Source organism: Gordionus sp. m RMFG-2023, chromosome 2 (assembly GCF_954871325.1).
Source record: "Gordionus sp. m RMFG-2023 chromosome 2, tfGorSpeb1-WG-v2, whole genome shotgun sequence".
Classification (NCBI taxonomy): domain Eukaryota; kingdom Metazoa; phylum Nematomorpha; class Gordioida; order Chordodea; family Parachordodidae; genus Gordionus; species Gordionus sp. m RMFG-2023.
In genome coordinates, this window is record NC_088776.1 from 974,884 (window position 1) to 986,334 (window position 11,451).

Below are 11,451 nucleotides of genomic sequence, written 5' to 3' on the forward strand. Positions count from 1 at the left end.
GAGTTGTTAGAGAGAATACGACATGAAAAAGTGACCCCCAAAAAGGGAATATTTTATTTTATTCGAAGTTTATTTTTTCCCTAAAATATCATTATTTAGCGAGACCCGGCCCGGCCTGAATTAATTTAAATATAGAAATTAATTTTTATAATTACTCAAAATAAAAGACATATATATTATATGTCGTTTAGTTTCAATAAAAAAAATAAATATTTATATTTTACGTAAAAAATTCAGTATAAAATTGATAAATTTAGATATATTTTAAAAAAATTTCCAAGGTCCGACCCGACCTGGTCGGTATTTTTTTTTAAATATTAGGCCTAGCGGGTCGAGCCTGACTTTGCAGATCTATACTAGAAATAGCGGTTATATGATAATCTTAAAATAGGTTTGATCTTACAAAATTTAAAATCAAAATGTATTCATCAAAGTGTTTTAATAATAATTATGCCATTATATTTATTTTGTGTTCAACTCCTTCGTAATCTTTGTCCAGTTCTTTGGAATCCACGATGTATTCCGGATAACCAATTTTGACATTTATCGCATCTACCTATAAGAGAGCATATTTATAAAATTTTCGCAATAATTTAATATTAAGGTATATATATATAATCATTGAAAGGGGGGAATTTAAATAATTTTGAACATTTAATCCATGCGTATCTTCTTTCCCAAAAAATTTAAATTCTAATCCGGTTGATATAGCCGAGAAAAAAAAACAATGAAATATTCCAAATTCACAAATTATATTTTTACACCGATTGTTATCTCTTCCCTTGGACATATGCCAAGTGGAACTTTAAAGTTTTTAAAAAATATAGGGGATAAGATAAGAGCTCTTACATCAGAAACTAAAGAATTTTATTTCTTAAAACAAAACCTACAAATCATAATTTTAAAATATAATTATTATTGTTTTTTGGGAACTTGTAGTCCCACCACGGTTTTTATATAATATTTTTTTATTTTATTTAAAAAAAAAAAACAAAAAAAAAAAAAAATCAGGAATAATATAATTTTTTTTTATTGTTACGTTCAAAAACAAAAAAAAAATCGAAATTAAGGTCCGGGGTCTATATGGCCCAACAAAGTTTAGGACATCTATTTCCCATTATCTTGAGGTTTTAAGCGATATTTTTCTGGCTAAAATATTAAGTTAGCGTTTTTAAAAATCGCCTCTAATAAGAGCCATTCAACAACACCAATCAGAAATACTGTTTAATTTAATAATAAATTAATATTATTTTTAAGAATTTTTTTTTAATCAGGGCATGTTTTAAAATATAAAAAAAATATAAACTTTTTCCATAGATCTACTCTTCGTAGTTTCATCCATCCAATCAAGATTCCGAAAAGCATCTTTATAAGACATTTTCAACGAATCAACAATTCCTTCCACCTGGAAGATAATGTAAAATGACTTGATAATGAAATTTATAAAATTATTATAAAAAACTCTTGATAATGAAATTTATAAAATTATTATAAAAAACTTTTGAAATATATATATATGTTTATTTATCTCTATTGCCTTAATTTTATCCGAAGAATCAAAATTGGATTTCAGGTAGAGGGAACTGAGTGGGAATTTCATAAAGGTGGGAAAATTCTCTAAACATTTCTTCCAAGCTTGTATTTTTTCATAATTTTTTATATTATGCGCCTTGAGAACTGGGTTAACGGCATCACCGAACTTTTTGGACAAATAAGGTGTGAGAGGTTTTACATTGTGCCACATGATGTAATCATGCAAAACTCTCTTTTTTTTTAAAAAAAAAGAAAAATATTATAGCAAAAATAAGATAAGTGAGTTAAGTTAAGAAATAATTATGAGAATATTATAGAATATTTCATCTTAAAATACACCTAGATATGCCCATTTCATTTAAGCTACGCTTGATTAAGCTATTCATCTTCTCCATGTAAGAGATGGATGTGACCCAAAATACTTGGTTGGTTGGCATGGATATGTTGTGAACTTCGAAATATTGATTTATATATTTTGTCCAATTCATCTTGCGGAAAAATATAAATTTTGAATTTAATTTTGCACCCAAAGAGTTTTAGGTGACTCAAAAAATTTATACTTATCTGATGACTTAGTATATATTTTTTTTCACCCTTAAGATCTCATATTTTAAAATTGGTTGAAAAATTCTTTCTTTCTTTCTTTCTTTCTTTCTTTCTTTCTTTCTTTCTTTCTTTCTTTCTTTCTTTCTTTCTTTCTTTCTTTCTTTCTTTCTTTCTTTCTTTCTTTCTTTCTTTCTTTCTTTTTTTTCTTATCTCTTAGATTTTTAACTTACGAAATCAAAATTGTTGTCCAACTCTTTTAACGACATTAGGACGTAATTCGACTCGTCAATAGTTTCCAAATCCATAGAAGATGGAGTAATCTAGATATATTAATAATATTTTAGGATATATAAAATAAGAGTAATGTTTGAGAGTTAAAGAATTGTAGTTCTAAATTATGTTATTCGCGAATATAGTTTCCTGTTAAAATGATGTCTTTTAGTGTTACCTAGTGTTGTTAAAGGGCTCGTTTTGAGTCCATTTTTTAAAAAACGGCTAACTCAGTATTTCATCTAGAATAATATTACCCAAATCTGAAGATTGTTTGTAGAAGGAATGCAGGTTTGAACATCTATTAGCGGAATCTAAAGTCTTAGGGTTTTTGGATAAAATATTGAGTTAGCCGCTTTTAAAAATCGGCTCAAAATGAGGCGTTTAACAACACTAACTGTTACCCTTTGAAAATAGACTAAAATTTATATATAATAAACTACAACTTCATTAATTTTATCGCGCTAAACCGATGACTAGCTCAACATTTTATTCAATTATATTTTTTTTTCGACAAAAAATTCCCTAAATTTCTCCTTTATCATAACAAATCAATGGGTCATGAAAAAATATATATCAAAATTTATTTGACGAATTTGTTCATCTCATTAATAACCAATCAAGAATTACGACTTAAGAACTAAATTGCGCGAAAATATTTTTAGAAAATTAAAGCCCGGCATGAATTTATAACAAAGGGATTAAAATCAAATATGCATCAACCTTTATAGGTACCCACGAATTCACAGTTTCCGATAATTCGCGGCGAAATGCGCAAAAATATTCTGGATTTTTGTATTCTTTTACCGCCCAATCACGCTAACCGCGAATTCGGGCTAAGTGTATTGAGCCATTTTATTTTGTCATTCATCATCATTAAATGAATGTTTTGATCAAATTGTATAAGGTTTTTTTAAAAAAAGGTAAACATTTTTTAATTTTAAGCATTCTTAATGATTTTACCCTAATATCGAGAGCAAAATGAATAAAATAATAATATATTTTAATTTTAAACGTTAGATAGGTGCCCCTCAAATTTCAGCACGTTCGACATAACGGTTTTAAGTTGATTATTTATCGGCGTTTGGCGATGTTCTTCGCCGCCCAAAGTGTAGCGAGTTAGATTACTATCGTGTTGATTGAGTCTTCTCTCTTTAGGAAACCCAGAACTAGTTACCACCAAATTTCCAACGTTTAACATGTACTTTAAATAAGCGTCGTAACGTTTTAGGTTAATGAAGGTGGCATTGCCCTCGTAATCATCATCGTATGGGGGAGCGACTTGGCCTGGATAGATGCAGAGTATGTATTTGGAAGAGTTTTTGGGGTCTATACATGGATGCAATTCAAAGAATATAAATCCGAAATTGCTGAGAAAGCCTTCGGGATATCTGACTATATGGATAGGAGAGGGGGGGGGAATAAATAAATTCAATTTTAGTAAAATTTTATTTAGTTGAATAGAAATAGAAAAAGGGAAAATTTTTAATTGAAGAATAATTGACAGTAGGTAGAAAAATATATATTGTCTCGATATTTATATAAATATCGGCTATTTATTCTATAGTCAACTATATTTAAGCGGGTATGCTGTTAAGAATCCCCGTCTAAGTATGTTGATAATAATGTAATAGTTTTTTATAACAATTTTAAGGAAAAAATAAAATATCGGGAACAAAATCATAAAACCAAAGAAAACGAAAATATAATACAATTATTATTTCTATCTAGATATTTCAATTTTTTAATTAAAATTTTAATCTAAAAATATAGACAATTATTTAAATATAAAGTTTTGGCGATATTTAATTTTGTTCGATAAGTACTTTTTGGATTAAATAAAAATGAATGAAAGATAGTAAAATTATGCTTTTTTTTAGGAGTTTATTTAAATATAAAAATAAGAGAAAGAGAAGAATGTTCTAATAAAAGTAACTATTCCTGAATCTTCCTGCAACTCTTATTCTCACTGCTTGTTTAATATAAATGTATCCCTTATAAAAAGAAACTACAAATTCGTAAGAACCTTTCTTTAAGTTGGAAGATTCATCTATGAATGGGGAAGGCTTGTTATCCACGTTCAGCACATCCCAACCTCCATATAGGTCTAATAGATCGGTTAATGGCTTTCCTCCCAATTTTTCTCTAATAATATTCTTATCCATACAAGAATCGTAATATGTCTTGGCCAATCTCTCGGCCCTTGCTTCGTATTTTGTATGAGGATTTTCTTTATTTATTTTTATAATGCAAATATAATAATTTATCCATGTACTTATCTACTAGTGTTAATGCAACTAGCGAATACTTTATGAAAGATTATACTTTCGCTGTGTCGTTGTTAAATTAAATATTAACAAATAACTTAGTTATCTATGAATGAACTGCTTTATAAAGGAATAATATAACTTCAACTAATTATAAATATAAAATGATACTTGTAACTTTTCAAAATTGTAACTGTAACTTTTTAAAACTTACACTTGTAATCAAGTAACTGTTATTACTAATTCTAACACAAGATAATTCTGACATTATTATTTCTCTACCCAACCATTTGTTTTTCCCTTTTGATGATGAATAATCACCTAATATATCTTTTATAGTTAAAAGTATCGATTCTGAAATTGCGCTTATTTGATCCCATCGATTATAACCGCTTGGAATGGAAGTTTTTTGGATGTAACCACCGCAGGCGAATTCGTAAAAATCTGTGCACGGATCCATACTTTGATTCATCCAGGAGGTTAATTGAATCATGTCAAAACTCTTCAGATCTATTTAAAATTTAAAAAAAAAATGTATATAACCAGTAACCTTATTACTTGTCCCGTTTAAATCTAATTATCATATCTTGATTAGAGGTCTGCTCTGGGCGAGTTAATCTAAAAAGCCTCCGCCCTGTTGATTTAAAATTTATTTTTTAAACCGCCAGTTTTAACCATAGCTTTTTTAATACCGGTCCTCCCATTTATCTAAAAAATTTATCTAGCCCACCCACCCTCATGTTTAAAAATTATTTTAATGGCTGGTTTTTATTCATAATTTATTTAATTTATTTGTATATTTTTTTATTAAAGTTTAAAAAAATATGTAATATTTTGAAATAAAAAGATGATTTTTAAATTAGCAGTAGTCTTTTCAAAATGCAGTTCGCCGTTAAAATACTAAAATTGACCTGCCCATCGACCACTAAGCCAGCCTGCTAGCTACTCAATGTTTAAAATATTTTGGAAAGCCCACCTGCACCCACCTGAAGAATATGCGGGCATGCGCGGCGAGCCAAAAACCCGCCAATGAGGAACCCCTAATTATGATACCCAATCTTAGTTTACTAAAATTTGCTAGGAAATTTGTAATCAGAATTAGCCAATTATTCCCGATTTATTAAGTATTATTCGAAATTATTCTTAAAAATATTTAAAATTATTCTTTAGTATTTTAACATGATCCTTTAAGTGACGTTTTAGTTTATTTTTCTTATACTTTTCTTTCTACATAATATATATCACTTTTTTTGAAATTCTTAATAATCCATCTTTCTTTTCATTTTAAAACAAATTATTTTTAAATAGAGTTTAATTCGAATCGAATTATCTTCAAATTTATTTGTTACAAATACGAATTATGCAAATATTATCCGTATATAGGGATAATTTCGATTCAAGAATACGAATAAGGCAAATATTTGATCCGAAAATATGAATAGTGCAAATATTCTATCCGAAAATACGAATAGACTTTATATATTTACTGTAATATATATTTTATTCATGATTTATCAATATTTTAAACTTTTATTATATCTAAATTTTATTTCTTTATAAATTTATTTTTTACGGTTAAAAATATAAGATTAATATTAAAATAAAGATTGAAAAATTCATAATTTATAATTTAGAGATGGACGAAAAATGATAAAGAACCATAAATTTGTTATTAGATATAAATTTCCATTCAAACGCGTTTGTTTATATATACAAAATCCTATATTGAGGGTCCCTAGTAATCCCGTGTATTATTATAAATTCTAATCTTTAAAAATTCAGCGCACTGACCCCTGAAGATGCAGAATTTTGCAGGTCAATGTATATTATAAAAAACTCTATCTGTTCGACTGAAATATCCAGCTCTCTATCATAAAATGGAAATGATTTTTTTAGAAAAAAATATTTATTTACAATTCAAGGGAAAGACTTACTATCCTCCTGAGTTGAAGCCTCTGGAATGATTGAAGCACGTGACACGAATGCTAATATTAATATCGATAAAATTAATCGAAAATTTTGGTTAGGCATTATCAAGTCTCTATTTTAAAAGCTTAAAAAAAATATTTGGTTAATTTATATAAGGAGCCTTTTAGTTTCTTTGGTTTATAATAAATGTTGGGAATTCAAATGATTACAATTATTGAACAAAAATTATAAAATTTGGAGCAAAAAATTATAAAATTTTGAGCAAAAATTTAAAAATTTAAAAATTAGATCCTATTTTTTTAATCTTAAATATTTTGTATAGCCTTATATATTAAAATTTTAAATTCTGATAAATATTTAATGAAATAATTTATAAGAATTAGAATTGGATTTATTGTATCGATAAAATATATTAATTTGCCTTAAGGATATTTCTATTCTGGAAATTTGTATTGTAGCCCTATAAAATAAAAAAAAATTTTCCCCGGTAAAAATATATTATAAAATTAAAAAAATATTGTTCACAACTTTTAGTTTTAGTTTCTTAGTAAAAAAGTATCTTTTTAAAATAATTATTTACACCCCTTAAGATATTTTTTTTATATTATTCCATAATTTTTCTTGTATAAAATATTGCAAAAATTTTTTTTAAAACATTGTTTCGTAACTTTTAGTTTAGATATTCTTAAATGATTTCATTTTCTAATAAAATTTTATTTGTTCCTTTAGGAATTTTGTTCATTCCTCCATTTAATTCTCTTGTAAAATACTGCTGTATTAGTTCCTAAATTTCTAATTCACTTCCACACAAAAAATTTTTACTGCTAATAACAGTGTTTATTTATTTATTTTTTTAAAATAAATTAGAACTTTCGGATTGTTTAATTACACCTCACCCTAAAATATAAATAGCCAAAAATAGCGTTGCTGAACGGTCCGTTCTGGTTAATATTTTTAACCTAAAATAATATTACGTAAGCCGGGAAATTTTTGTTCATAGATTCTCGAGGCTTAAGATATTATTTTTATAGTTAAAAATTATTGATCGAACAGTTTAGGGATAATTTACCCAAATCGGACCCGTTTAAAATCGCTAGCGGAAAACCGGCCGGCCCATTAACTTATTATCCTATTTTAAAAAAAAATTTGCTTTCCTTATATTTTTTTGAAAATTCATAGAAGATTTTTCACAATTATTATTTGATTTTCACAAAATTATTTGGTTTAATTTTACGAGTTACTAAGATATAAATTTTTACTATAAAAATCATATTATGCACTTAGATAAAATAATTAATAAATATGTCTGAGCATATTATATTTTCTAAAATCGGTGAAAATAATAAATATTACTTAAAAAATTCATATGTTGGGAATATAATAAAAATTACTTGAAGTACTGTTAATAAGATTAATTAAGGATAGATATATGAAATAGCACTAAAAGATATCTATTGTAAGCTAACCTAACCCTAACCCTAACCTTAAATTTTTTTTAGTTTTCCTATTATTTATGCCGATTAAATTTCTTTTTTTAAAAAAAAAAATAATATAAATTAAAAAAATTTCCTTTGGAGTATTTTTTATTCTTGCTAATTTAAAAAATGTAATTATAAGTCGTATTTGTAATATACATTTCAATAAATAAATTAAAATATTGATGTCATGATAAATCAATAAAATAAATATTATAAAAAAAATGTTTATTTAATATATAATAATAAATATTATTTGAAAAAAAATATACTAAATCAAAATAAAAAATTTGTCTCCGGAAAATTAACGTATACTTTACAAAATATTTCACTTAAATCACGTGACATCAGATACTTTTACCAAGGAATTGGAGGTGGAACGGGATAAGTACTTATAAATTCGTTTAAAATTGTAAGGGAGTTAGTTTTGTTATCCTTGATAGTCAATAGGGCGTAGATAGAATTTGGGGTGGGGAAGGGCAGTAATATCGTCATTAGATTGGGAGAGGGGGGGGGCAAGAATATATAAAAGGCACGATAAAAAAATGGGGGAAATAAAATTGTAACTAAAAACTGTTATGAAAGAGTCAAGCGACACTAAATAAATACGCTAAAATGTAAGGGAAAGATCATCCGTGGGAAGTGAAAGACTGAGCTGAGGAATGAGAATTCTCAGAAGATATTATTTGGACAAAAATACTAACTGATAAAAATTCGAACCTTCAAATCTATATATAAGGAATTTATTAATTAAAAAATTCTTTTTATTTTGGCAATTTTTTTTTGTTTAATAATCGTAATTTAATTGATAAAATTAATTTGTATTTTATATTTTTTTTGTGATAATGTTAAAACTGTTAATATATAAATTTTGCATAAACTTTGTATATTTTTATTTTGTAATTTAATGACCTTTGAATTTTCTTAATTTATTTCTTTTTAATTTTATTTAATGACCTTTTGTAATTTTTGTAAATGTTAATTTAATTTAAATAACGAATTTGTTAAAATTTAACCATTAAAAAATTGTATATACATAGACAAAAGTTATTTTTAGTATTTTTAATATATATAGAAATCATAAAAATATAAAAATAAAAATAAAATCATTTATAAATTGTAGCCTTTCGTATAAATATCAAAAACATTTTGTCCACCCTAAAATTTAGAAGAATAATATGTTGCAAAACTAAATTTTTTTTTAAAAAAAATATATATTTTTCTATTTACTCAATTAAATATCCTCATTTTCCATTTCCTTGGCTATCTTTTAGTGTTGTTAAAACGGCTAACTCAATATATTATTCAGAAAAATGATTATGCAAGCCTTAAGATTTTGCTCACGGGTGGGCACAAAGGGTTTGAAACATCTGTTAAAGAAATCTCGAGACTTAGAGAATATATTTTTTTCTGGCAAAAATACTGAGTTATCCATTTTTAAAAATCTGCTCAAATTGAACCGTCAAACAACACTGGTGTCTCTATAATGATACCTAACTTCGTTATTTCCATTTCTATTTTAATTTTTCTCTTCGGAATCTCTAATGATATTCATCTTTCTTTCTTTCTTTTTTTTTTCTATATAGCTTGGCTAAATTTTCTTTCCAATTATATCCCAATTTATATTTATTCTTTTCTTTTTTTTTTAAACCATTTTCTCCTTTTTTTTTCTTGACATTAATTTTTTTTTTATAAAAAAAAGAGTTTTTCCTCTCACATTGTACGATAAATTGTTCCGATTATGATTAACAATTATAATTATACCCTAAACAATTATTGACACATGAAATAAGGTTACTTTATTCCATATGTATATATGTAATAGTGTTGTTGAACGGCTAGTTTTGAGCCGATTTTCAAAAAAGGGGCTAACTCAATATTTTAGCCAGAAGAATATCGCCCTAAGTTCCGTGATTTCCAGAATATATGTTGTTCCTTCATATGAGCAAAATCTTCAGGCTCGCGTCTGAATGAAATATTGGCGACGCATGTGAAGTCCCAAATTAAGGGATAACCATCTGGACTTAGTCCATCAACTGATGATAAATTAGTAGGCTCCAGATGTTTGGTATTCGGGCCCTCGTAAAGATAACTTAATTACTCATTGCATGCCTTGCATGTCTGCCTAGACTCTTATATACAAATCAAGACCTCCTTTTGGGATCAACTAATATATTTTATATTTTATGCATGGCATGTATGTGGTTGAACTATGTTACATCCAATTCGTTGTCTTAATAGTTAATTAGTGAGAGGTTACCTAGGTTACGATTTGGTAATAATTCCAACCATTTATAACCAATAGTACAGTCAGCATTTTGTAATTGATGAATATATTCCAAAGGGTGGTCTGATGAGAGTATTTAAAAAAAAAATTTTAAATTAAAGGTTCAAGAATTGATTGATTTGTTAAATAGGTCATTTTTTTTGCAGGATTTTACCAAAATTGTATTCGGGCGTGTTTAGAAAAATAATTCCAGGAAATTTCAAACAAATTTACCCTTAACTTTAGGAGCAATTGGCTGCTGAATTTTTTTTTGATAAATTTTTTTAGTAATAAGAATGTAATGAGAGAGAAATAACGGTTCTTCAAACCATTATCGGTTTTAAACAAAAAAATAAAACTATTTATTCATGTTTATTATGGTTAAAAACATATCGGGTAGTTTATAAAAGATCGACCCCAAATCAGTTATTTTCATAACAACATGACCAACATTCGCTCGAAAAGACTGATACTAATCACGGTAGAAGATTTTTTCTTTTAAAGTTTTATGAATACGTATAGGTTTTCTGATGCAGTTTTTGAACTTCCTTGTGAAGAATTATATCTTAAGGAATGGTGAATCAAATCTATACCAAAACGGTTTTAAGCAACATGAGAGAAAGTTCTTGTATACAGGTTGTCTTGAGAAACATTATAATAGTGGAATACATAGAAGAAAGAGGATCATAAGACTAAAAAATTTTCACTTTTTTTTGTATAAACTAATTATCAAATTTAAATCTAGATAAGCCATTTTAGTTTTAAGACGTAAAAACAAATTAAAACCTTTATTGGCAACAATATTATTAACTTTTCTTCTCTTCTCTTCTCTTCTCTTCTTCTTCTCTTCTCTTCTCTTCTTCTCTTCTTCTCTTCTCTTCTCTTCTCTCTTCTCTCTCTCTTCTCTTCTCTCTCTTCTCTTTGTTAAAAGTTTAGAAAATTACAAAGCTTAAGTTACATCAGATCTTGTCAAATTTTTATACCCATATAAAAAATACCATTTCCAAATATTTTTCAAATATTTGGTATAAGTTTAGATCATCCATATATCAATTTGTGATTGTTAATTTTTCATAATTAAAGTGATTTATTAAATAAATAGATGTTCAAGTAAGTGATATAAGAATGGTAACGTGGTTTTATTAAGACATGGAAAAAAACATAA

General features: G+C 26.5%; 1 protein-coding gene across 1 annotated transcript; it reads right to left on the reverse strand.

Moving 5' to 3' along the window:
• Nucleotides 1–448: 448 nt before the first annotated feature.
• On the reverse strand, nt 449–8,515 carry LOC135925544 (endothelin-converting enzyme homolog). Its single transcript, XM_065460930.1, has 8 exons — nt 8,413–8,515; nt 4,857–5,126; nt 4,376–4,579; nt 3,365–3,678; nt 2,310–2,399; nt 1,538–1,765; nt 1,307–1,405; nt 449–556 (listed from the first exon to the last, which is right to left on the reverse strand). The coding sequence occupies exons 1-8, from the start codon at nt 8,513–8,515 to the stop codon at nt 449–451; spliced, it is 1,416 nt and encodes a 471-aa protein (XP_065317002.1).
• Between the last annotated feature and the right edge of the window lie 2,936 nt (nt 8,516–11,451).